This window comes from Notolepis coatsorum (assembly GCF_963971535.1).
Source record: "Notolepis coatsorum genome assembly, chromosome: 5".
Classification (NCBI taxonomy): Eukaryota; Metazoa; Chordata; class Actinopteri; order Aulopiformes; family Paralepididae; genus Notolepis; species Notolepis coatsorum.
This window is the reverse complement of record NC_140169.1, coordinates 177,989,909-178,016,446: the sequence shown is the minus strand read 5'-3', so window position 1 is coordinate 178,016,446 and position 26,538 is coordinate 177,989,909. Positions and strand designations below refer to the sequence as shown.

The 26,538-nt window shown below is 40.2% G+C and overlaps 1 protein-coding gene across 1 annotated transcript in view; it reads left to right on the top strand.

The window, feature by feature from the left end:
• Window positions 1–3,320: 3,320 nt before the first annotated feature.
• The window catches only part of LOC311227983 (contactin-associated protein-like 5), a gene marked incomplete at its 3' end in the record, with an annotated part of 332,216 nt that continues 308,998 nt past the window's right edge, over window positions 3,321–26,538 (top strand). Inside the window, exon 1 of the mRNA XM_084313868.1 lies at window positions 3,321–3,461. Coding sequence (XP_084169994.1) covers window positions 3,336–3,461 — 126 coding nt within the window. The 5' untranslated portion in view covers window positions 3,321–3,335. The remainder of the gene's footprint in view (window positions 3,462–26,538) is intronic.

Sequence of the window (26,538 nt, the reverse complement as noted above, 5' to 3'; positions counted from 1 at the left end):
AAATATGATTATAGAATATAGAATATCAGGCCTAAAATGGTTATGCGATTAAAATGCGATTAATTAGATTAATTAATTACAAATCCTGTAATTAATTAGATAACATTTTTTAATCGCCTGACAGCACTAGAAAAAACACATACCAGTTGTTAATATTATTATTATTATTATTATTATTATTATTATTATTATTATTATTATTATTATTATTATTATTATTATTATTATTATTATTATTATTATTATTACTAGTAGTAGTAGTAGTAGTAGTAGTAGTAGTAGTAGTAGTAGTAGTAGTAGTAGTAGTAGTAGTAGTAGTAGTAGTAGTAGTAGTATTATATTAATATTATTATTATATATTTATATTATTCATTCATTTATTTTGTCTGTTTAATGCTAGTGTTACAAAGGGTCAGATTAAACCGAATATATAGATTTATTGCCTGAGATCCTATGTATAATATTTGTATATCGTTTGATATCCCTTGTATATTCTTTGTACATATAACGGAATATCCCTTTAGCCTACAGACCATAATATTCGTTCTCCTATTGGAAGCGATCCCCTGGCGCCACTGCCTTACCCCCTAGAGCTGACTTCAAAGGTACCGACGAGATATGTCTGTACATGCCCAGCTTCTGCCCATGAATACGGCTACCAAAATACGAATGGCACTATTTGTCCACGGTACATATAAATAGGGCGCAAGGAATGTAGAACTCCTCTTAGCCTCTTAGTCTCTTAGTCCATTGTCCCGTTCAGTCTCGTTCAGTTCCAGTTATCCAAGTGACGTCTCTCCCCACTACGCAACGTGGGCAGAGTAGGGCTCGCATTGCCCTAAGATAGAGCCTCGTCTTATCCTAGTACGTTGGTTTAACGTATCGTTCTCTATTTATTAGTAAGCCTTCATTACGAGTCAAAGACCACGTGAAGTGAGTAATTGTGCGTCTACATAGAGCACTTATTCCGCGTGCTAATAAGGATAGTAACGTCAAGTTCAACCGTGCACTACCGCACCGGAGGATATCTACACCGGACCAGCAGCACCACGGAGGATTTACACCCCGCCAGCAGTGCCACTCTCCGGCAAGGATTATTATTCTTCATTCTTCACCAAGCTGCTGGAAGCAGAGAACCGTCTACACCCACGGCTGTGGGATCTACGTGCCCGTGGGGACATCACTCAAGCCCGTCTCTGTCGTACCAGAGGCACCACGGCTTTCACCTGCACGGCAAGCATCCTGGGACCAGGCTGCTTTTCCCCGCTGACTCAGGGAGTAAAACACCGTCTCCAGGTGCCTTGCTACAGCTCCGTGGACCATTGACATTCATAGAGCATTGCCCCCCCCTGCTGGCTTACAACCGGTAGTACACCCTTTCCCAGAATATCCCTAGATCTAATTACTTAATATTCATTATTGATTTGCCTGCACATTCTATTTGCCTTATAAGCGCATCTAAAGTGACAAAGTAATGTAATCTAATATTCTTTATGTAATAAATATTATAAATTAGTATTTGAGTGGAAACCTGTTATTGTGGAAGTGTTGTCATCTAAAATACCTTTGTACGGTATTGGCCAGTAATGTACAAGACGGTAATAGTTTAATGATACTAGTACTTGATTAATACAGTCAGGGAATTGTACCCCTCAGTTACAGCTAGTGTCCATGGAACTTGAATTGTTACTTTGGTGACTTTCACCAAAATAAACCACATGAAAAGTAATAGATAGGCAAAAGAAAATGTATTTAATGCGAGGGGATAGTGGTGAACGTGACCTCAGGTTATTTTTAGCCATGGCCAGGCCTCTCTCTCTCTCTCTCTCTGTGTGACTGTAGTAAACATTACAAGCCTCTACCCAGGGGGACAGATGGGCGTATGGGGGGTGGGGGGGGGGGTCCATAAATGATATTTCCTCTATGGTGGAGACTCTGGTTTGATATTCTGCTCTCATCTGCTCCCATGGTGCCGTGTCCCAGCCCACAGTAGCAGAGTAATGAACCTGTGCTGCCAGAGCTACCCTGTTTCCTCAGCTTGATAGACGTGAGAGCTTGTGAGGTCTCCACTTAATTGTACAGAGCGCAGCCACTTCACACGTTCACATTCGTTTTTCCCCATGTAGCCTGTGCCTCGTGCTCTCTCAGGCATCGGGGGTTCTCATTCAGCAATGCGTTTAGCATATCAAATAAACGCATGCATTTGAAGTGTTATTGTAGGGATGCTTTTTTTTTGTGCTGTTCATATACAGTATGTGCATACTGTATTTGTATGTAGCAGTACTGTCTATCTGTATGTCATGTACAGTATGTCATATATGTTATTAGGGATGCTCGATATTGGCTTTTTTACCGATACCGATATACCGATATTGTCCAACTCTTAATTTCCGATACCGATATCAACCGATACCGATATATGCAGGGTTTCCCCCCCCCCAAAAATTGAATAATTTCAGGTAATTAACATTACATATCTCTTGTTGTGGAATTAACACAACATTATGCATACTTTTGACAATAAATAAAATCAGAATTTGTTCTTACTTGCTTACCTGGGTAAATAAAGGTTATAGAAATGTAAAAGAAAATAAATAAAATTGAAAACCGATACCGATATTTTCCGATATCACATTTTAATGCCAATATCGGCCGATAATATCGGTAGGCCGATAATATCGGACATCCCTTATGATGAATTGAAAATGGGGGACCCTGATGTAAACAAGACGAAAGTCTTTCTCTGGTCTGCATCCCCTTAACAATTGTGTGTATTGAGCTGTACTGTATTGTACCCATTCTGCAATCTGTTAATACAATTTTCAATCAATCAATCAATCAATCACGTGATAGCATGTTTTTCTTGTTCCATTATGTGCATGGCATTGCATGGTTAAATTGTGGCTCACTCACTCACTCAAGGAGGATCTGGCAGGGATGTTTTGCTAGACGCATGCACAGGCAGCGCTGTGAGTCTGTGTGGTGTTGTGTGTGCTTGTTTTACTAAAGTAGGATTTGACTTTCAACAAACAACCCCCCCCCCCCCCCCCCCCCCCTCCCAACCCCACCCCTCCAATACATTCTACACACAAACAGAAAAATTGGCAAGGAATGTTCCCAATGCAGACATCAATACAGGAATCCAGCGTCTTCTGCAAACTGAGCCCACTGAAGGGGATAGCTAGACTTGAGCATAAACCACAACAATCCAGCGTTCATCGACAGAATGCTAAAAAAGCATCCAATTTCCCCCTCCCTCTCTCCAAGGAGCAGGAGGCTGGTCTCCCCTGGTGACGGACAGACAGCCCTGGCTGCAGCTGGACCTCCGGGACAGGATGGAGGTGGCGGCCGTGGCCACACAGGGGCGCTACGACAGCTCCGACTGGGTCAGCAGCTATCTGCTGCTCTACAGTGACACGGGACGGGCCTGGAAGCAGTACAGACAGGAGGACGGAGTAGGGGTGAGTCGACGGCATGGAGGTTCTGTTGGATCATATACTGTACAAACCCACAACAATGGATGTGCCTGCTATGTAATAAGGCTTTAGTTTATATTCTATGTGTCTGTGTGTGTGTGTGAAAGAGATAGAGAGAGAGAACATAGGTAAACTCCATCTTCAGCTTTTTGATGTCCATGGGAAAATGTTATGCGTGACATTGCAGTGTTGTGTCAGCAATGCAGCATCACCTCTCATTATTAGAGATCTTAATTTGAGAGACTTATTGTTTTAGACTGTGTTTGTGTGAGACTTATTGTTTTAGACTGTGTTTGTGTGAGACTTATTGTTTTAGACTGCTTTTGTGAGAGTTATCGTTTTAAACTGTGTTTGTGTGAGACTTATCATTTTAGACTGCTTTTGTGTGAGACTTATAGTTTTAAACTGTGTTTGTGTGAGACTTATCGTTTTAGACTGTGTTGGTGAGACTGGAATGTACATTGTTTCTTTTTGTTTTCATCCTAAGTGCATCCCTCCCCACCCACCACCCCTCCCACGCAATGCCATAGTGTCTTTGCACAGTCTGTGCATAATTGAGTTAACGCCTTAAAAAAAATACCCTGTTTGTAGTGTGTGATGTTGGCGCGTGCCATCAATTCTTCATGACCTATTATGATGGGTGTGCCCCAGTTATGTCTAAGACGGCTACAGGAACAAACAAAAAAAGAAATAAAAAGGTTTTAAATTATATAATAATAATAATAATAATAATAATAATAATAATAATAATAATAATAATAATAATAATAATAATAATACTAATAATGATAATAACACTAGAAGTGTTAGACAAATCTATACAAGTCAGTTGTTTGTAGTTTGCTTACCATTCTTCATGGTTGAGAGAAACACGTTTTATGGTGCGGTACAGCTTCCACCGTGGTTTCTGTCTCACTGTGTTGACATTAAGACAAACTGGAGATGAGAGTTTGCGCAGCATGTCCATATCTGTGCGCCATTGTGAATTATTCACTCTCCCACAGATATTGAAAAATGCATTACGCTACATTTACAGGACACCAGACCATTAAGAATGAGGGGATGAAAATCAAAGTCCACGGTGCTTCTGGAGCGTGTGCTTTATTTCAAACATTTGACTCCAGTTTTTCGGTGGCGATGAATTTGATGGAAATGCAGTTCAGTTTGACTGTATTCGTCACGTGTGGGTTGACGCGGGGGGCCAACGGGAAAATGAAAAGTGTAGAAAGTAGAGAAACATGTCGGCTCGGCAGTAAGATCACTAGCCTCAATAGAGCGCTAGTCATATAAAGATGAAAAGATAAAGAAAAGAAAATATTTCTATATATAAAAATGGCATAAGTAAATGTGCCATTAAGTAATAAGTCAAATGTAATAGTGACAAAGGTCAAATATAAAGCACAACATTATATACTGTACATACAGTATTTGAAAAAGGATTTGTGTAAAGTGACAAGTGTGTACATCAGTAGATTGCACAAATGGAGTGGGAGAAAGGGATGAGATACGTATGAGAGAATTGATTGATTGATTGATTGATTGATTGAACATTTTATTAACAGATTGCAGAATGGGTACAATACAGTACAGCTCAATACACACAATTGTTAAGGGGATGCAGACCAGAGAAAGACTTTCGTCTTGTTTACATAAGGGTCCCCCATTTTCAATTAATCATATATGATGAATTGAATGGAATGGCCAGAATGGAGTGAGATAAGCACTATATATACATATCGATGGCTGAAGAGCAAAACATCCTATCTAAGAAAGAAAGTGGGGGAAAACGTCCTATCCGCACTTTGCGAGGCGCTAATACCTGGTCCGTATTGTTAACACATAATATAGTAATATAGTCCAAAAACAGTGTATTGTATTGGGTATCCTTAAAAAATGCATTCTGCAAGAAAACAACACCTTTCTTTTAGTTCTCTCTTTCTCAGATAGGAGGTTTTGCTCTTCAGTCATCGATACATGAAAAGGGGATTTATGTGAATGAGTAAAGTGACGACAGTGTTGCACATACTGTAGGTGTGTGGCAGTCCAGGTTCACTAGCAGCAGGCGTGGTTTTGATAGAGCCTTTTTATGTAAACATTGTAAACATCGCAGGTTTATGAGTCGAGAAGCCTGCTGGTCTTTGAGTCTGGTGGTGTCTGCTGTCAGACGTAACGGGGAGAGCGGTCTGCATGCTGGGTGGCTGTGGCCCTTAACACATTGGGTGCCAGCCATTAGCCTGGTCCTTGTGGCTAACGTGCCAGGTTTCCATAGCATATTTTCACTGTGCGTTACTATGTTTGGAGAGCTATATCTATTTTCTATATTATAGCTATGGAGACAATACTATGGTCATTTGACAGTGACTTTCTTCCGTCGAACATGCAAAAAGAGATAATCTTTCCATGCATACGTTCGCGTGTTATCCCGTAATATAAGTATAGTTTAGGAGTGATCCGGGATCATTCCTGAAAAGCTGAGTTATAGGGCGCTACGTGTATTCTACTATAAGCGTTGGCGTTTCTTGCCTGGACAAGCTACTATTTCCAAATCAAATGTATATAATAGGTGTTATGTTTCATCATGAATGCATGAAAGGGGGGGGGGGGAGTAATTTTTTTATGCTTTGATGGCCAGTAACGGCATTCGTGTTGAACACTACGCTGATCAGCTGGATCGATATGAAAACATTGTTGGATCAAGCTGAAATTCATGTCATATAGTCCTTACCTTTGATCGGGGTTATTCCAAAAAGAATATTCCAATTGTCTGATCACGATTTCCAGTATTGGTGTCCATCTGGTCCCGGACATCATTTGGCACAACTTATGGATCGAGTGTGCCAGATGCGTTTCGAAGTGGTCGGATGAAGCGATTTACTCGGCTCCGTCAAAATTTTGCCCCCAGAGGTACTTAAGTGTAACACAGGGTGAGATATAAGGTTTCAAAGGGTGAGCGACACTGCCACCTAGCAGGATGCGGCCGGTATTGCACTTTGGCAATCTCAGAATCCTTTCCTATGGCAACACCGATGTCAGTGGATGAATAATGAATAAAAATATTGAAAAAAAGAAAAACGGACCAAATAACGCATGGTGGCCAATAACGAGTTTACTCATTGTTGGCGGGGAATGAGTTAATGATGCTGTGTGCCGTCCACATGCAGCGCTCATGAAAGATGTCCTGAATGGCCGGGAGTCTGTTGCCAGTGATGTGCTGCGTAGGGATGGGTACCGAATCCGGTACTTTTAAGGGTACCGACCGAATCGTGTCGGTACTACCGAGTACCGATACACGTGAGATCCGCCGGTGCCACATTTCGGTACTGTTATTAAAGTCCAATGACGTCAATGTTTCGTTTACCGGCAAACGAAACCTATGAAGTGTGCCGCACGTTCACGTCAACGTTCACACACACAATACACGCTTACCTAGGATTTGACTTGATTCAACAACAAAGCAGTCGGTGCAAAGTGTTGTTACACTTTACAAAGCTAGATGCAGACAATGCTCACTGCAATATTATAAATATTAACAAATTGTTATAATAAATAATAATGATAATAAGTTATTTGAAGTTTGGATTTATTTTTTTACAACTGAGGTAGGTAGATAACAATTTTAGAGACTAAAGTACAGAAAAAAGGTCTTGAACAGTCTTGTGACACATCCACTACTACTCCCTGTAGTGATGTGCGGCAGGGGGAAGAACAGTCTTGTGACGCCTCATCCACTACTACTCTCTGTAGTGATGTGCGGCAGGGGGAAGAACAGTCTTGTGACGCCTCCTCCACTACTACTCTCTGTAGTGATGTGCGGCAGGGGGAAGAACAGTCTTGTGACTCCTCCACTACTACTCCCTGTAGTGATGTGCGGCAGGGGGAGAACAGTCTTGTGACGCCTCCACTACTACTCCCTGTAGTGATGTGCGGCAGGGGGGAGAACAGTCTTGTGACGCCTCCACTACTCCCTGTAGTGATGTGCGGCAGGGGGGAGAACAGTCTTGTGACTCCTCCTCCACTACTCCCTGTAGTGATGTGCGGCAGGGGGGAGAACAGTCTTGTGACGCCTCCACTACTACTCCCTGTAGTGATGTGCGGCAGGGGGGAGAACAGTCTTGTGACGCCTCCACTACTCCCTGTAGTGATAATAATAATAATAATAATAATAATAATAATAATAATAATAATAATAATAATAATAATAATAATAATAATAATAATAATAATAATAATAATAATAATAATAATAATAATAATAATAATAATGGATTCAATTTGTACCGCGCTCTACATTCGTGAGAATCTCAGAGTGCTACAGGAGATAGACAAAAGTTAAATGAATAAAACAATTTAAAATGAATAAAAACAATTAAAAAGACTAACAACCAGTGAAATGGAAGAACCTAAGAGTAAAATAAAATAAAAATAATAGTAAAATGAATAGAAGTAAAAATAAAAGTAAAAGAAAATTCAGGCAAAAGCCTTGTTAAAAAGAAATGTTTTTAGGCACCTTTTAAAAACCTCGACGGATTGTGGTGCTCTCAGGTGGATGGGGAGAGCATTCCACAGTCTGGGTGCGGCAGAGCAGAAGGCGGCAGGGGGAGAACAGTCTTGTGACGCCTCCACTACTCCCTGTAGTGATGTGCGGCAGGGGGGAGAACAGTCTTGTGACGCCTCCACTACAGTCTTGTGACGCTGCCCGGCAGCCGGCTCTCCATGGTGCACCTGTAGAAGCACTAGGCGTGTGCATAGAAGATGTGGAGGAATTGTAATGGGAAATTAAACTGGGTTAGTCTGAACGTGTCTTGTTTTCGTGAATTCCATACGAACAAACTCCCAACTGTCCTTAATAAAGCTCTGAGGCTTCTATTTGTACCAAGAGGTATTATGGTATTTCCCCCAAAAAAACCTATAATTTCCATCATTTCTTGGTAATTGTGTTGATGGTAGTGACCCTAAAATTAAGACACACAGACACACAGACACACAGACACATACACACGCGCACACGCACGCACGCACGCACACACACACACACACACACACACACACACACACACACACACACACACACACACACACACACACACACACACACACACACACACACACACACACACACACACACACACACACAGATGTGACCTCACCTGCTGGTCCAATCCCAATTCCCCTCCCTTGGCCTTACCCCTAGTTTTGGAGTGCCCTCGATTTGGTATACTTTGTACGTTTGTACTTTTTTGCCTTTTGCAGGGCCTAGAAACATAACCTTAACACTTTGACTGCCTAAAGACGATTTACAACGTCTTTGCTGGCGATGCTAAAGTTGCCGGGGGACGCTGTACGTCGTCTTTATATCAATATTTCAAAAATCTGCGATCTGATCCATAATGTCCCTCCGCTGGCCTGAGAACCACCAGCAGGACCCACTGAGCTCTCTGGCGGTTCAGGAGCGCCATCTGGTGGCCGATCGCGCAACCGCTTAACAGGAAGCACAGTGGAGGTTGTGCTAGATGTCTGTATTGCTTCCGGCCACTCGGGATAGGTTCCGGCATTCTAGCTCGTCACTCTACATAGCGATCGATTGCCAATAACTCGATAAACAACATGATTTGGACGTATATACCATTATACAAGCTGGAGATGGACCGGGTAATAATATATCCCATAATGATAAAATTTCTACTCGACGATGATCGCCCAACGGCACGCGGAGACTGGGGTGAGTTTCAGCGTGTAACGTTACCATCTTCGATACTAACTGCTTTTATCAACATTTGACCCACATTAGATGATTGGTATAACGCTGCCCACGGAATTATAATATCCGGTCAACATCAGATGACGTGTAGTAACTTCTAGAAGTACGTCTAGTTGGAATTTTTTATATCGCGCTGATTGCCATCAAACTGTATTTCATCATCAATATAATGCATTTGGGGCTATATATCACGTTCTGGAGAAAGTTGCAGAAAGAGATGAAAACATACTTATACATTAGACCATACTTTACTATGAATATGTGAATGAAAAAGTTTAACGTTGCTACACAATGAACAATACATATAGGACTTTGAATGGGCCCTAATAATGGCAATGTAGCAATAGAATTTAAAAAGTTATAGCCCTGCAAAGAAGGGGACTTTCTCCATAGACAAATAGAGCTGGCAATCTATGGTATATCATTAATTTAACCCAAGGCAACCAAAGTGTTAACACATAATGATACTGTAGCCAGGCACTCATGTATCGTATGTATCAACCACAGCACTTGAGATTACGTTAATTGTGTGTCTACATTTATTTATTTATATATATATTTTGACTGAAATGTTGTGGAACTGACATTTTTGGAACTGGAGAGAATAGAATAGAATAGATCATTGTGACACAGGGACTGGCATTCTACGAACACGGTCCGCGGAGAAAACTAGGAGCAGTACTGCCCGGTTCAGCTGGTTGAGCAGTTTCGCCATATCTGATTGTTAGACTGACATAACCATTGTGTCCGTCGTCAAATGATATCTATAACCTACAACCCTTCCCACCCACTACACACAGACTTGACTGATAGAATGAGCACATTCAGTGTTAGACTAAGACTCCCAAGATGCAACACTGAACGGCACAGGAAGTCCTTCATTCCGACAGCCATCAGACTTTATAATGCATCACTGTGCCTCACTGTATCACGGAGCACAGGGTGACAGTACTATCTGGCATAATCTTCCAGGACTTTTTCTTTTAAATCGACATTTTAAAAATGTTACACTTAGTACTGTACACTTACTGTATATCTCTGTACATTTTTGGCTGTATATTTCTATATTTTAGATGTATTTCATTTAGGGGTGTCAGTTTATTTAACCTGTCCTTAGAACAGGCTGTCATCCCCACCTGCCTGAAGAAGTCCACTATTATCCCTGTACCCAAAAAATCCAAGCCTGCTTGCCTCAACGACTACCGCCCTGTAGCTCTCACCTCCATAGCCATGAAGTGCTTTGAGAAGCTAGTGAAGGGCTACATCTGCTCCTCCCTCCCCATCAACATGGACCCCCTGCAATTTGCATACCGCCCCAACAGGTCCACGGAGGACGCCATAGCCCATGTGCTGCACACAGCAGCATCACACCTGGACAAGAGGCAGGGGAACTATGTGAGAATGCTATTCATCGACTACAGCTCGGCATTCAATACCATAGTCCCCTCCATACTCATAGCCAAGCTCAGGGACCTGGGCTTGGGCTATGACCTCTGCCAGTGGGTCTTGGACTTCCTGACTGGCAGACCCCAGGTGGTGAGAGCAGGCAACTGCACCTCCTCATCCATCACCCTCAACATAGGGGCCCCCCAGGGCTGTGTTCTGAGTCCCCTCCTCTACTCCCTGTACACACACGACTGTGTGGCTCAGCGGAGTAGCAATACAATCATCAAATTTGCTGACGACACAGTGGTGGTGGGCCTGATCTCTGCCAACGACGAGAGGGCCTACCTGGAAGAGGTCAAGGTCCTGGCGGGATGGTGCCAGGAAAACAGCCTCTCCCTGAACGTCAGCAAAACAAAGGAGATGATTGTGGACTTCAGGAGGTCGGGGGTCAAGGACTACAGCCCCCTCAGCATTGACGGGGCACCGGTTGAGAGAGTCAACAGCTTTAAGTACCTCGGAGCCTACATATCCGAGGACTTGACATGGACCACACACATTGACAGTGTTGTGAAGAAGGCACGACAACGCCTCTACTTCCTCAGGCGCCTAAGGAAGTTCCAAGTCAGTCAGAAGATCCTTAAGAACTTCTACTCATGTACAATAGAGAGCATCTTGACCGGCAACATCACCTCCTGGTTTGGGAATAGCACTGCACAAGACCGAAACAGACTACAAAGAGTGACACGTTCAGCCGAACGCACAATTGGAGGGGGGCTCCCCACCCTCCAGAACATTTACAACAAGCGTTGCAAGGGCAAGGCTAAGAGAATCATTAAAGACTCCAGTCACCCGAACAACTGCCTCTTTGAACTGCTGCGGTCAGGCAAGCGATACCGGAGTCTCAAGGCGAGCACAGAAAGACTCAGAAGAAGCTTCTATCCCCAGGCCATCAGGCTGCTAAACGAACAATGAATGAACACTACACAACAACAACCACCAAACGCACATAGCACACACATCCACACGCACACACTCACTTTAAACAAACACACTGTAGCACCCACTCCACACACTTTATAGCACACACCCACTTTAAACAAACACACTGTAGCACCCACTCCCCACACTTTATATTTATTGATGAAGGATTGCACTACAACTCGTACACCTTACTGTAAATTGTACCTAAAATTGTACCTCATCCCATTTCTGCTTTGCACTAGATAGTACTGTACATTAGTACACTGCATAGTATTGTATATTATATGGTAACTCAGAACATTGTACATATGTCTATACCGAACACTGTGACCTCATTTTTCTTCTTCTAAATTACATGCTATATTATGTTATTTGATACTATCTTGTCTAGCACAGTCTCTGGAGCGTAACAGTAAGAAGCATTTTGTATGAAAGTATTCTGTACTTCTGTATGACAACTATTAAAGAACTTGAACTTATCGCGTTAATTCGATTAATTAATTTCACAGCAAATTATCGCGTTATGAAAATTAACTCAAAATTAAAAAACATTTTATTTAAATATTTTTTAATCTCATTCATTCCATAAGTACATAGAATACACATTTACAGACTTTTCTTTTTAATATGGTCCATTTGCATGTTCTTGGTATCTGATTCTAGGGACATATTCTACTGTATATGTAGATCTACTGTGTCTGTTACTAGGCTTGAGTAAATTGTAATGAACCAAATGAGAATATCAATACAATTTTTTTTATCTTTGACTGTGAATAACACCATGCTAAAATTGAGCAGACCTGACAAATCTAAGCAAATGAATAAATGGAAGATGATTAAACAGAAGGTTTTGTAGATACAGTACTGAATTCTGCCATCCGGACACATGCCATTTGAAATATGATTATAGAATATCAGGCCTAAAATGGTTATGCGATTAAAATGTGATTCATTAGATTAATTCATTAAAAATCCTGTAATTAAATAGATACATTGTTTTAATCGCCTGACAGCACTATTTTCATTATTATTTTTATTCTTATGTGTGACTTTTGTTTCTGACTACCTAAATGTCTACTGTTTACTGTGAGCGATTTGTAGTGCTCAATTTACTTCGGGATAAATAAAGTATTTCTATTCTATTCTATTCTATTCATCTAGCCATACATTTATGGCTGTGTGACAGCTAGGGTTGGAAACAGGAATAAAATGAGAATATATGGGTTATTTGCACAGGCTTTATTTATCATACAAATATAAACATAAACCTTTTACCGTATGATGAACAGACATCATTTCAAACTCTTCTAATAGAAATTGTATTTAAAAAATCCCATTTAGAAATCCAATTTAGTTACGAATTGAACTTTAATTAAATGGGTTGGCTCGTTCCATTATATTATATATTGTTTTGGATTGCCCTACACATGTGATGGGAGGAATGCCGCAAAGTCTGTCTAAAGAGAAGTCGGTTCACTCTGCCCCCATCTTGATAACAGGGATGTCAGAACGGGGTGTCATTCGTATCTAAGAGTCTATGGGCATTGGGCTCAGATTAGGTTCAAATGTATTGTTGCTGTGCATCACCATATCTGAATGTTTGAAAACTAAGGCTGTCAATCGATAAAAATATTTAATCTGATAAATCGCATGATTGTCCATAGTTAACTCGCGATTAATCACAAATTAATCGCATATTTCTTATCTCTTCTAAATCTACCTTAAACAGATATTTTTCAAGTTGTAATACTCTTATCAACATGAGAGTCAACAAATGCCTGCTTTATGCAGCCATTTAACACAAAAGGATGACCCTCATGCATTGCAAATTTGCATCAAATTCAAAACAGAGTGATGCACAAAATAACTTGAAAGAAAATAATAATTAAAAACAATGAATAACGTGTGCATGAAATAATAGGGGAAAGAAAACGTTAGGAACTTGTTACATTCACCCACACAAGGGCCGAGGACTCCCCCCCCCCCACCCCCCCCCCACACTCTCTGTCTCACACACACACACTCTCCCAGCTCTCTTTCTCTCTTGGTCCTTCCTCATCTCTCTCACCCCCCCACCCCCTCCCCAATATTTTCCAAAGAGTTCTCTTGAAAGACTTATCTTGGAACCGACTGAGACAGAATCAATGACAAGTTCACTCTGAGTCCTCAACACGCTGGTAATATGTCTTAAGTGGCTCAAACGTTCACACCTGAGATATCTGCGTTGGGGAATGGAACCAGTCTGAAACGCGAATGCGTGTCCCCGTTCAGGTCATTTGCATACAAAACAACACCTCCAGAGCTCCTTATAAGGCAACTAATGATGGAGCCGTGTGAAAATGGATGCAGAAGCGTTTTGCGACCCATCGAAATTAGATTAGATTAATTGTATTGTCATCAAATATAGTACAGCTCCGGCACCTGCCGCAGTGCGCGCGCACACACACACGCGCGCGCAGTATTGTATAGCCTACGCGTGTAATGAATGAATGCAGTATAGGCTTATTATCACATTAATGACTTGTTTCATTAGGATTTAGTAGATACTATATATATGCTCTGCCCTACGTACAGTATAAGTACAGTCTGTACTTATACTGTACGTAAGGCAGAGCATAATATAGTATCTATCATAATGAAACAAGTATAAACCTATTTACTGTTCATTCATTAGACATGTAGGCTATACTGGCGCACACAAGACTTATGGAATATTAATGCAGTCTATTTCCACGCGATTAGCTTTAGTTCTTATTTATTTATTTATCCACTGTCATTTCAGTGTTGGTGTATAGGCTATATAGTGTATTTCAATATTAGTTTAATTGATTAATGATACACACTAAAAACAGATGGGTCAATTCTATAACCCAATTTCTTGGTTAATCGTGTTGGGTTAAAATTATGGGTTAATTCTCTGAGCATAACCATTATTTGGGTTATTGAGATTTAATTTTTACCCAATTTTGACCCAATTTGTGAGTTATAATAATTATGGGTAAATTTTCTGAGACATAACCCATGTGTTGGGTCAGAGAGATGGGTGTTTCCGCCGGGATCTGCAAAGCTACACCCCTCCCCCACTGGAAACTATATGTTCCAGTCAGTCAGACGGTCATGTTCACAGTCAACACGGTCCCACATTCACAGTCAACACGATCCAACAAACCCTCTTCACGATCACGGAAAAGACTTCACTGACTCAAGGTAAGATCTCGTTTCGTTAGCACAGTTTTTATATCTCAACCCATCCATTGTACATATTGCGTCGTGTTAACCATGCACTGTGAACATTGTGGAACTAAATTAGCTAGCTCTTCACAGCTATCTGTCGCGTCATCAGCTAGCTAGCTAGCTAGCTATCCACCGCAAGTTGCAACTTAGCTACTCATTTCTATAATCGGTTCATCTCTAACCTTGTAAAAATATGTGGTAACCTCTATTAATAAATAAGCCACACGACACGACACGACACATAAATCATTACCGTTCAAGCATGCTACCGAAAGTGACCAAGTCTATGAGTATTACAAAGGTTCTGGCTAGTAGCTAGGCCTAGTTAACCAGTACTAGTAACATTACTGTTATTGCTAATTTTACCGTGTTTTGGGTTGTAATGATACCAGATTAACTGGAGACTATCTATAGCTGTGTAACGTTATATGATTGATATCTTTATTAACCATATGTGTGTAATAAAGCTGTTGTCCTCTCAATGCGGTGACATAGCTGGTTCGCTAGCTAGCTACATACTGAGATTTAGCGCCATTTTGTGCCATTTTGAGGTCTACATTTCCATCATCTCTCTAATGTCCCGCGATTCGGGCATCAATTTACAACATCCTATACTAAATTAAGCAGTAGACTGCCGAAGCCAGACATGTGGTGAGGCTTTTTACACCTGAAATCAGTGCTAAATATTCTAGGCTGCTATGTCAGCAAGTATACTTGGCCTATCGTTCACACGTGGCTGAGTACTTGGGCACGCATGAGGCATTAATTAATTGCAGATGTGTTCATTTCCACATTGCTTTCTCTTTTGTTTCAGGCCAGTCTTGATGGACAGCTTTGTCGCAGAAAAGCTTATTGAGTGGCAATTGCCAGAGCTCACAGACAGTTTTAAAGGTGAGAATTTTTACTTTCTTGACCATGAAAATGTTTCCATGACAAAGCAGTATTGTATAGGGTTTCAACACACATGCAGGCACACACACATTATTCTGTTCTTCATCTTGGTTATCTGGTCCTGCCAGCCTGGTCCTGTGTTGGAGTTAGCTGCCACTGGATGGCACTGAAATTACTGTAAAAGTATTTTTGTTTTCTGTCTTTGTCTTTCAGATATAGATATCGATGAGGAGGCGTTTCACCTTTTAGATGGCGAAACAATCCGGAACCTCATCCCCAAAATAGGCCCCAGGCTCAAGTTTTCAAAACTTTACAGAGAATTTGTAAGTGATCACTAAGTGTTCTAACATCAAGGCAGATGGCGTATACATGCTTTAAATGCAAAAGGCTAATTCCTGGTGATGCCAAGTCTCTCTTTTCACACACAGTAGCACACAATATAAACGCTTCATCCACTTATTTCCAATGTTGTGAGGGAGTTTGTAGCAGAACATTTTCTTTCATTCGGTCTTACAGAAAGCACTTGCAAGGAGAACATAACGACAACCAGGCCCTGGCCCAGCCACCTAACGTACCAAATCAGGCTGCTAATACTTTCAATGCTGAAGAGCTAGTACGGCAAGTTGAGGTTGAACAAATGGCGGAAGATGAAGATAATGATGATGAATGGGACGAACTAGAGCAAGAGGGAATCACAGAGAGAGTAGCCCATTTTATAGCTCATCTTAGATCAAAATCTTCCCAGACCTTTACAAATATAAATGTTGTGGTTCAGCAAACCTCAAGTTTAATTGGAGATTTAGTGAGCAGACTACAAACAAAGACCATGTCGCTTTTCAGTCAGTTTGGGCATGATCAAAACCCACAGGTAGAGGAGCTCAGGCAGGACTTTTTAGATGCAGCTAACCCTTTCGAGGGTCTGGAGACAGACTATAAACAGATTAGGTATTTTACTAACTCTGGGAACTTCATCCAGCCAATTGAGGAGTGTTTCTCCGATAACCAAACCTTTGTACAGCGGAGAGACTCTGCCACTGGCACCGTTCGACAAGTTGCTCTGACTGATACCTTTCAGCGTATTCCACTAAAGCGTCTTCTGGTCAAGATACTGGAGCTTCCTGGTGTTTTACAGGCCATGATGGAATGGCAACAGAGAGAGAGTGATGCTCTTCAGGATATATTTGATGGAGATTTCTGTAAAAATCATCCACTCTTTTTGAAAGAGGTGTCAATCCCATTGCTGTTATACAATGATGATTGTGAAACTGTGAACCCCCTCGGGTCAAAGACTGGGGTTCACAAGTTAGGATTTATATATTTTATCTTGAAGAGTTTGCCACCAGACATCCTATCCAATTTGCAGTCACACTTCTTGTTGGCAGTCTATAAATCAGATGATGCAAAAACCTATCGCATTGATGCAGTGTTGCGCCCTATTGTGGAAGAACTAAAGTGTCTTGAGAGGGATGGCATAACTGTTAACACGCCTAGCTTCCAAGGCGTTGTCAAATTCGCCATTGTTCAGGTAGTGGGAGACAATTTAGGATTGAACGCAATACTTGGTTACATAGAGAGTTTTTCGGGGAACCATGTGTGCCGTTTATGCAAAATACACAGAGATGTCTTGAAAGTACAGACACAGGTAGACGATACGCTGTCCCGAGATGTGAATACTCACGCAGAGGATTTACGGACAGACAACCCCTCTCAGACAGGCCTTAAAAGAGACAGTGTCCTCAACAGTCTGTCTTTTTATCATGTTACGGACAATATGGCACTGGACATAATGCATGACATCCTCGAAGGGGTAGGGCCATACGAATTTAAACTTGTGTTAAATGCACTCATAGAACAAAAGCTTATCTCACTAGATAAGCTAAACTATCGTATCACTAGCTTTGATTATGGATTTTGTGATGTGGGAAACAAGCCCTCTGTAATAAGTAAGAATGATTTAAAGAACCTTGGAAGCCCTCTGCATCAGTCTGCAGCTCAGACGTGGTGTCTACTAAGGTTACTTCCAGTAATGATCGGTGACCTTATCCCTACAGACAATAAGGAATGGGAACTTCTCCTACTCCTATTAATGTGCATGGAGATCATCTTCTCTCCATCTGTTACTCATGCAACACAGTACCTGAGTAAAATCATTGAAGAGCATCACTCTCTTTTCCTGGATCTATTTGCTCTGCATTTGCGCCCAAAACACCATTTCATGCTTCATTATCCAAAAGCAATTCGAACACTTGGACCATTGATCCATTTGTGGGTAATGCGCTTTGAGGCAAGACATGGATTCTTCAAACAAGTCAGTCATGTCACTTGCAACTTCCGCAACATTAGCAAAACCATGGCTTATCGACATCAGATAATGCAATGCTACAGTTTCGTGTTAAGCCACAACACAGAAATTGGTCCAGGGTATACTACCTTTCTGGCTCATTTTGAAGGCTATAATGAAATTCAAAGTGGTCTCACAGGAATCCCCCTTTTCGCTGAATTGTATGTACCGGCCAGGGTCACTGTTAAGGGTACAACATACAGACCAGGCATGACAGTGTTTATGTCCTATGACCAAGATGGAGAGCCTCAGTTTGGGCTTATTAAAGCCATTTTGGTTTTAGAGCCATCTGTAAAGCTAGTTGTTCAGAGGTGGGAGACAATGGGGTTTGAGAAGCATTTCTTTGCTTACAGTGTGATCCAAACCAAAGATTTGTTGGCTCTCGATGTGAAAGAGCTGCTTGATCATCACCCACTACATGCAGTCCAGTCATACAGAGATGTTGACACTGTATTCATCTCTCTGCACTATAGACGTTTTTAGACTGTGAATGGCCATCTGAATGGCCACTGCCACTTGTAAATAGTGAGGAAAAAAATCAGGAAAGAAACACTGCCTTGAATTACTAGAAACACAGTGATAGCCTACAGTATATATTCCGAACATATTTTGAATAGTTAGTCTTTAGTTTCATGCTGTGGACTGCCTTACTCTGCTACAACTCTTCGATGACTGAGATACATTGTTGGACTGCTGGGATGGGAAACTCCTTGGACTACTGAGATGACATTAATTGTTGTAAGTAAGAATGTGTTTAATTAAAATGGTTCTACAACTAAACACTAACCACTTTAAACCCTATGACAAAATAAATCTTCACCAGTATTTAAATGTTTCCATGTGTGTAGGCTATTGGCCATCTTGGGTGTCAATCGGTTAAATGGAAAACGACACTGCAAATATATTTTGTATCTGTACACAACAACTCACTTTAACCTAAAATGCCTCTAAGCTGATAACCTTTCTTTGCTGCAAAAGGCTTCGGATGCTGAGCCACCTGCAACAAGCCTTGTTGCTACCATATCCCCCATGGAGGAATCTGCAGCTTCTGGATCAAGCCAGGAGGTCTCCACCGTAGAGGAATCGAGGGCAGCAGACCAGATTGTGATTCTACGACCGGTTCCACTATTTGTAAGTTGTTCAAGAAGCATGGATGGATCTGGAAGCACTTGGAGCCAGTACATATCTCAGAACTTCAATACTTAAACTAACTCATCTATACTCTTGTCAGTATTTTATTTAGCTAATATTTGACTAGGGTAATGTTTTTAAATATCAAATGTTGACCCTTGATTTGTGACACGTCCGAAATCTGAAGTCCTTGAACGGGTTCTCAGCCTAGGCTCCCGCCTATCCCCTGTGTTTTTGGCGTGAGGCAACAACTTCAGATGTGTAGGCTACACCGCATAGACATGCCGCTAGTACATCACAAGGAAGAAATCTGTATGCTGCCAGAGTTAAATTGGTTGATGGTACTACAGCACATCCTTAACAGCTGTCATGTTTCTGTCATGTCTCTGCAGGATATCGTAGCGGCTCTTTCTGCCGCTCCCAATGGCGGGCAAATTCTGGAGAGCCTGGATAAAGGTGATTCCATCTTCGGAAAGAAAATAATTGCCATGGTCAAAATACTGGTGGATTTGCTGATCCAAAAGTTTAGAGAGAGGTACGTCAAGTCTAGAGTTGATTAGGAGGCATAACTTGACTCATTTAGAGCTAAAGCGTCCGCTAAAAATGACCCCCAAATGAGAGTTTCATAATGTAATTTGGCTTGTAGGCCTATAGCTTTTTTTTATTTTTATTTAATTTATTTATTTATTTATAATATAATAATAAATAATAAATAATATTTATTTAATTATTTATACTATAATAATAAATAATAAATCATATGTATTTAATTATTTATTTAATAATTATTATTATTAGTAAATTGTTTTATTAATTAATATTGATTTTATGTATTATTATTATGTAGTATTATGTATAATTATTATTATTATAATTATTATTATTATTATTATTATTATTATTATTATTATTATTATTATTATTATTATTATTATTATTATTATTATTATTATTATTATTATTATTATTATTATTATTATTATTATTATTATATATATTTTTTTTTATCCTATCATTCTGATCAATAGCAAGTCATTATATTTGTGCTTTATGTTATACCAGGACTGGTGAAATGTTTTGATCTATGTTTACAGGCCAACCATGGACATAAAAGAGGCCCTGGCAGAATCCTTGGTGCGGACATTCCCATCATTAAACGATGGATCAGACCGTGGCTATGTAAGTGTTCTTCCTCCAGCCTAGTTCATAGAGAAATGGAACATTTGATGAGTAGTAATATTAGTAGAAAATAAGGAGTCATTTTTCTCTCGCATCACATACAGGACACCCAATGTTAACCCGTTGAGTAACAAGTTTTTCTACAACTCAAGTTCAGACCTATGTTGCTCTATTTCAGTAGCACTAAAAGTGAGTTTTCTTTATTGTATCAGAAACTTCAGAATGTAATCTTTCAAAAGAGACCAGGATCATGCATGTGCTATAAGTATAAAGTATAGTATTTTGTGTTGTGTTTGTAAATAGCTGTAAAAAATGTATGGCATTTTACAATACAAAACTTTCCATTCCTGCACGAAAATCAATCAGATCCAATTTGATTGTACTCCAGGTACAGGGTTGATGCATTTTATCCCCCCCCCCCCTCCCTGCTCTTTGTTTCAGGTACAGGACGTTTTCCATAATTTAAGCATAACATTGCAAAGGGTGACAGAGTTCTATCTTGTCTTATCGTTTCCAGGACATATGGTGCATCAAAGGCCGGAAGGGAATGAAGAATGGCAAACCTTTCTACTATCCAGCTACTGGATTCATTGAAGAAAGGCTTCGGAATGTCCGAAAGAGGCGGGGTTCTGGGTCCAGACAGCGAATGCCTGAAGCCAACGAGCCACCCAGGGCATACATACCAGGTAATACCTGGGGTCGGCAAAAAGGGCCATGTTTTCCTGTGTCCCCAGGGGGTAACTATATTCTTCACCAGGGGGAGCTTACTGCACATGAATCCTCAAGGGGGGCTCCATGGAGCAAAAATGGCTGATTTCTGACTTTACCTCGTTTAATATACCTTGTTGAACCCCTCACCAAAACATGCAACAATGCTGGGCAATAGCACCTCCCTCTGGTCAGCCGGGGCGCCTGACTGGAGGGAAAGGATCTGATTGTAATAATGTGCTAAGTCCTACTGGTGAAAATGGGTTACGAAATCGGAGATAATTTTTAGATAGTTAATTTACAATGTGTTGTATATATGTTTCTATAGAATCAACCCTGCCAGAAGAAATGGCCCAGCAGCAAAGGGAGTGGCTGAAACATAACCTGGAGCCCTTCACTTCAAGTTCAGGAGTACATGAAGGACACCGTCCTCTACAGAGCCAAGTGGATTCGGGGAAATCACTCCAAGGACATAGAAGAGGTCATTACGGAGTACCCTCGCCTCACCAGCCCAGGCATGGTATGGATCTACTGTAACATATTGCATCTACAATGATAATTCATAATGGTAGTTTTTAACCTGACCCTAATTTCCCCATCTACTTATCTAAATGAGTTGAACTAGCCTTTAAAATATCAGCTGTCACATAACATTTATTTTAGGGCTGTCAGTTTATCGCGTTAATTAGATTAATTAATTACAAATCCTGTAATTAATTAGATTTTTTTTAATCGCCTGACAGCACTAATTTCTTTCAAACTAAATCTTTTTTAGATATCGCAGGACTTCTTGGTGCTGCATGGCGAGGCTGCACCAAAGTTGTTTGAGACATGGGTGACGGAATATGCAGAGAAAGTCCTGCAGCTGGCGAGACAAGATGGGAAACTCCCCCTTCCTGTCGATGACATGACACTGGGTAATTTATAGCGATTCCTTCTCTTGAGTTGCGAAATAGGAAATGGCTTCTCTTACCGGTTGTAGATCTGCATTTGTTGTAGCTTTTGCCAATTTCAGTTGATGAATTGTGATAATAATACTCTGGTTATCTTTTTTTTCCAGTCGTTTTATTTGTTTGTTTGTTTGAAAAGGTCTTAAATTATTACCAATTGAGTGCCGGCCACAACATTCTGACACTTTCTGTTGTTCACCTACAGATGTCAAAGGGGAACTGGCCCTCAGGCTGCTACCCGACATGTTCCCACAGACGGTATAGGCTCAACTAAAAATGTAGGCGACACTCCAGCGAAGAGGCCCGGTCAGCCTTCGTTGACATCAAGCCTGTAAGTACAATTTCATGTTATGAATTGGGGAAATGTTGCTATGTAGCCTAAGAAGGATGTTGGTGCACCAAAGTTGTCAGGCTATAAGGTTGACGAAGACATCTGTAGCCTGATCGGGCTATGGCCCCCATAACCTCTATTTAAACTCGAAAGGCATTGAGGTTTCCCTCATTTACAAAGACGAGTTAAAACCACTGTTTTGAGCCCTCCAAAATGTCATTGCACGTTCCATTGGCATGAGAAAAAAAACGAACTTGATTTAATTTGGCTCCCTTGTATAGTTGGTATAAACCTGTTATCTTGCTTATGATTTGCTGTCAACCTAGCCCCTTTCGTGACTGCGGTTTGCAAGCCTGGGGCTTTTGTGACCGCAGTCACTTGCTGGTGTGCCGCGACGAGTTTAAAAAAGAACTACCAAGCGTGATCGGGGGGCTGGGGGTCGGTCAAAAATATATCAGATATGAATTTCAAAGATACCCAGCGTACAATATGGGTTTAACACAGCTTTACAGTGGGGTCTGGAAGCTCGGAGTTGCTTAGGAAATTGGTGTCAAATGCCTGGTGAAATGCTGGTGCGCATGCGCGGTGACACCAATGGCAGAAATACACGGCTCGCTCTGTAAGTACCACTCGCTTTCGAACAATGTTTTAAACTGTTTATTAGCAACTCCGAGCTTCCAGACCCCACTGTAAAGCTGTGTTAAACCCATATTGTACGCTGGGTATTGAAATTCATATCTGATATATTTTTGACACACACACACACACACACACACACACACACACACACACACACACACACACACACACACACACACACACACACACACACACACACTTCAGAAACAAACATAGTATCAATGAGAGCATCAATAATACACCTGATAGTCTAGTAAAAAAAATCTTAAAAGTTAATCGTGAGTTAAAAAAAATAGTGGCGTTAATAGAATCGGGCGATAACGTGTTAATACCGCGTTAACTTTGACAGCCTTAGTATATATGTGTTTTGATCTATCAATATCTGGGGGAGTGTTCCAACAGGGCAGTAAAGCAGTACAAAACCAGATACCGATATGTATTATTTATTATTTATTATTTAAACAGGAAATCAGTTTGACACTTTTTGATGTCCACACGCCGTGACATGTATATGCAACAAGTGTAATACATTTTGAAGTTAAATGTATTCTATGCCTTGGTCTGTTCTTTTCATTGATTTCAGCACATTTAGACTGTTATACCTTTCAATCAAGTATCTGTGCCAACCTAATGTAGTGTACTAACTATAGCAGTTGTGTTAATAGGCCCTTTTCACAGCAGCCATCTTGACACAGCAGGGTAAACCTACATCCTGTGAACCAGACTGACACATGTGTAACTAATCATGTTGCTGTGTCCATCTGTTGGTCAATCGTTGTCAATCTGGCTCACAAGATGGCTGCTGTGAATAGGGTCTATTTGACCCTTTTGATGTAACCCAAGATTCAGTCAAAGCAACTATTTTGACCCTTAAAATGGGTCGTTTGTATAACCCAATACGGGGTCAAATCAACTAGGAGGTTGGGTTATTTTGACCCTTAAAATCGGGCGTTTGTATAACCCAATATGGGGTCAAATCAACTTGAAAATTGGGTTATTTTGACCCTTAAAATGGGTCATTGGTATAACCCAATATGGGGTCAAATCAACTTGGAAGTTGGGTTATTTTGACCCTTAAAATGGGTCGTTGGTATAACCCAATATGGGGTCAAATCAACTTGGAGGTTGTGTTATTTTGACCCTTAAAATGGGTCGTTGGTATAACCCAATATGGGGTCAAATCAACTTGGAGGTTGGGTTATTTTGACCCTTAATATGGGTCGTTAGTATTCGTTTATTTGACCCAAGTTATGGGTCAAATGAAATAACCAATAATATTGGGTCAAATTAACCCACACACTGGTCGGGCCCTTTTTGACCAGTGAATTGGGTCAAAAATAACCCAAATTGGGTCAAATTTGACCAATCTGTTTTTAGTGTGTATATTTGAAGGAATGCAGGTTTATAGCTATCAAACAAAAGTCTGTCCCATTGTATACCAATCAATGGATATATTGCATGTTGACCTGCATTCTTTCAAATGTATTATTAATCATTAAAACAGATATGTAACAAATAAGAAATACAAATTCCACAGAAGGCATTCTATAATTATTATTTTCAATCATTTCACAATAATTGCATAATTGTGTTTGAATTAATAATAGAGTAATTAAAGTTGTTAACAGAACTCAGCTATAGGGCGACAATAATGTGGTCAAGAGGCATGGTTTCCAGTCTTTAGCCTTTAACTGGCTTGGTTTGTTTATTCACATGGTAGGAGCAGTAACACATGAGTCCTCTCTTATTGAGAGACTGAGGGGGAGAGAAAGAAGGGGGAGGAGACACAGCTACTTATACTCGCCACCTGGTAGTACTCCAGAGTGTCTCCGCCTAGAACGCCCTCTAGTGGACATATATATATATGCAGGTAGGCAGACACTAGTGTGAACAGTTACATATGCAGTTAGACAGTTACTAACAATTCTACACAGAGCCTATACCTTCAACAAAAGTAATTATACATGTGTCCAAAATAGCTGGTTCAGATATGGTTAATCCAGCTGCCCTGTGATCACATTAATCCATATTATTGATTTTTTCGACATCAAATGCGTAATTTCTTATCGTACAAATATTGTCATATTTATTTGAATTATGATTAAGTAATTAATTCCAAGGAGGCCTGTAGCGTTGACATGAAGGAATCACTATGAGAACACAGTCTGTCAAGTTAATACAATTTTCAATTAGTCAATCAATCATAAGTGTGCTCCTCAGCACTCTTAAATCTGCTCTCAGCCACGCTCAAATCCCATCTCAGGAAAATTTGGGGAATCGCGCTACCACCCGTAATATGTCTTAAATGGGCAGAAATCTGCCTAAGAGGACATTTTTGGTCGTAGATAAGAGTATCAATAATACACCTGAGTGAAGTCTAGTAAAAAAATATACATATATATATATATATATATATATATATATATATATATATATATATATATATATATATATATATATATATATATATATATATATATATATATATATATATATATATATATATATATATATATTAGAGGTGGGCATAGATTAATTTTTTTAATCTAGATTAATCTATCTGCAATCCTGGATTTAATTAATCTAGATTAAAATGGCTAAAAATAAAAATAAAAAACCTGCCGAAGGCATTCAAAATATGTGTGTTCTACCCAAATAATGACCAGAAGTAAGTCCTTACTTTTTCTTTCCTCCTTATGTTTCTCAGGCCAGGTGGCCCATTACACCATGAGCCCATCTCCCGTTTCCAAAATGCATTACAGACTGTTTGAAAAAGCTGTTTTGCTATGATAATTGGCAATGAAATATCAAAATAATGTTCAATAAGATGTACTTGTGTTTAATAAGTTGTTTTATTCAGAAGTTAACACAAATACATAATATTACCAGTACAGTACAGTATCTAGCACACTCTCAGGAGCAAAACAGAAAGAATCATTTCAAACTTGAACTATGTGACATGGCTTGAATCAACTGCTCCAGTGGAGTTGCTCAGTGGCCAATGGTGTCAACTGTGGTTGTACTGGGCAGCTCCCAGGTGTGAATGGAAAAGAACATCTGTGCTCAGCGAACCTACCCTGGGTAAATAAAGGTAGAAAAAAAAATGTAAAAAAAAAAAAAAAAAAAAAATTATATTAATGCGTTAATTATATTATCGCGCGATACTAGTATAGCGTTAACGCAGCACGTTAACGCCGTTAACGGCCCAGCTCTAATATATATATATATATATATTTTTTTAAACGTTAATCTTGCGTTAAAAAAGAATTGTGGCGTTAAAAGAATAGTGCGTTAACGCATGTAGCCCTATTTTCAGAAATGTTGCCTAAAGGTACATGCCTAAGTAAATGGAAGATTGCTCCACTTCTACAAGGTCAATTTGCATGTTCTTGGTATCTAGGAACATCTAGGGACCTGGGGGTATGTATTCCCAGTGTCAGAAATATCGTGTCTGTTACTAGGCTTGAGTAAATTGTAAAAAGAAAAGAAAAAAAGGAGAATATAAATTATGATTTTATTTTGCATCTGTGCCG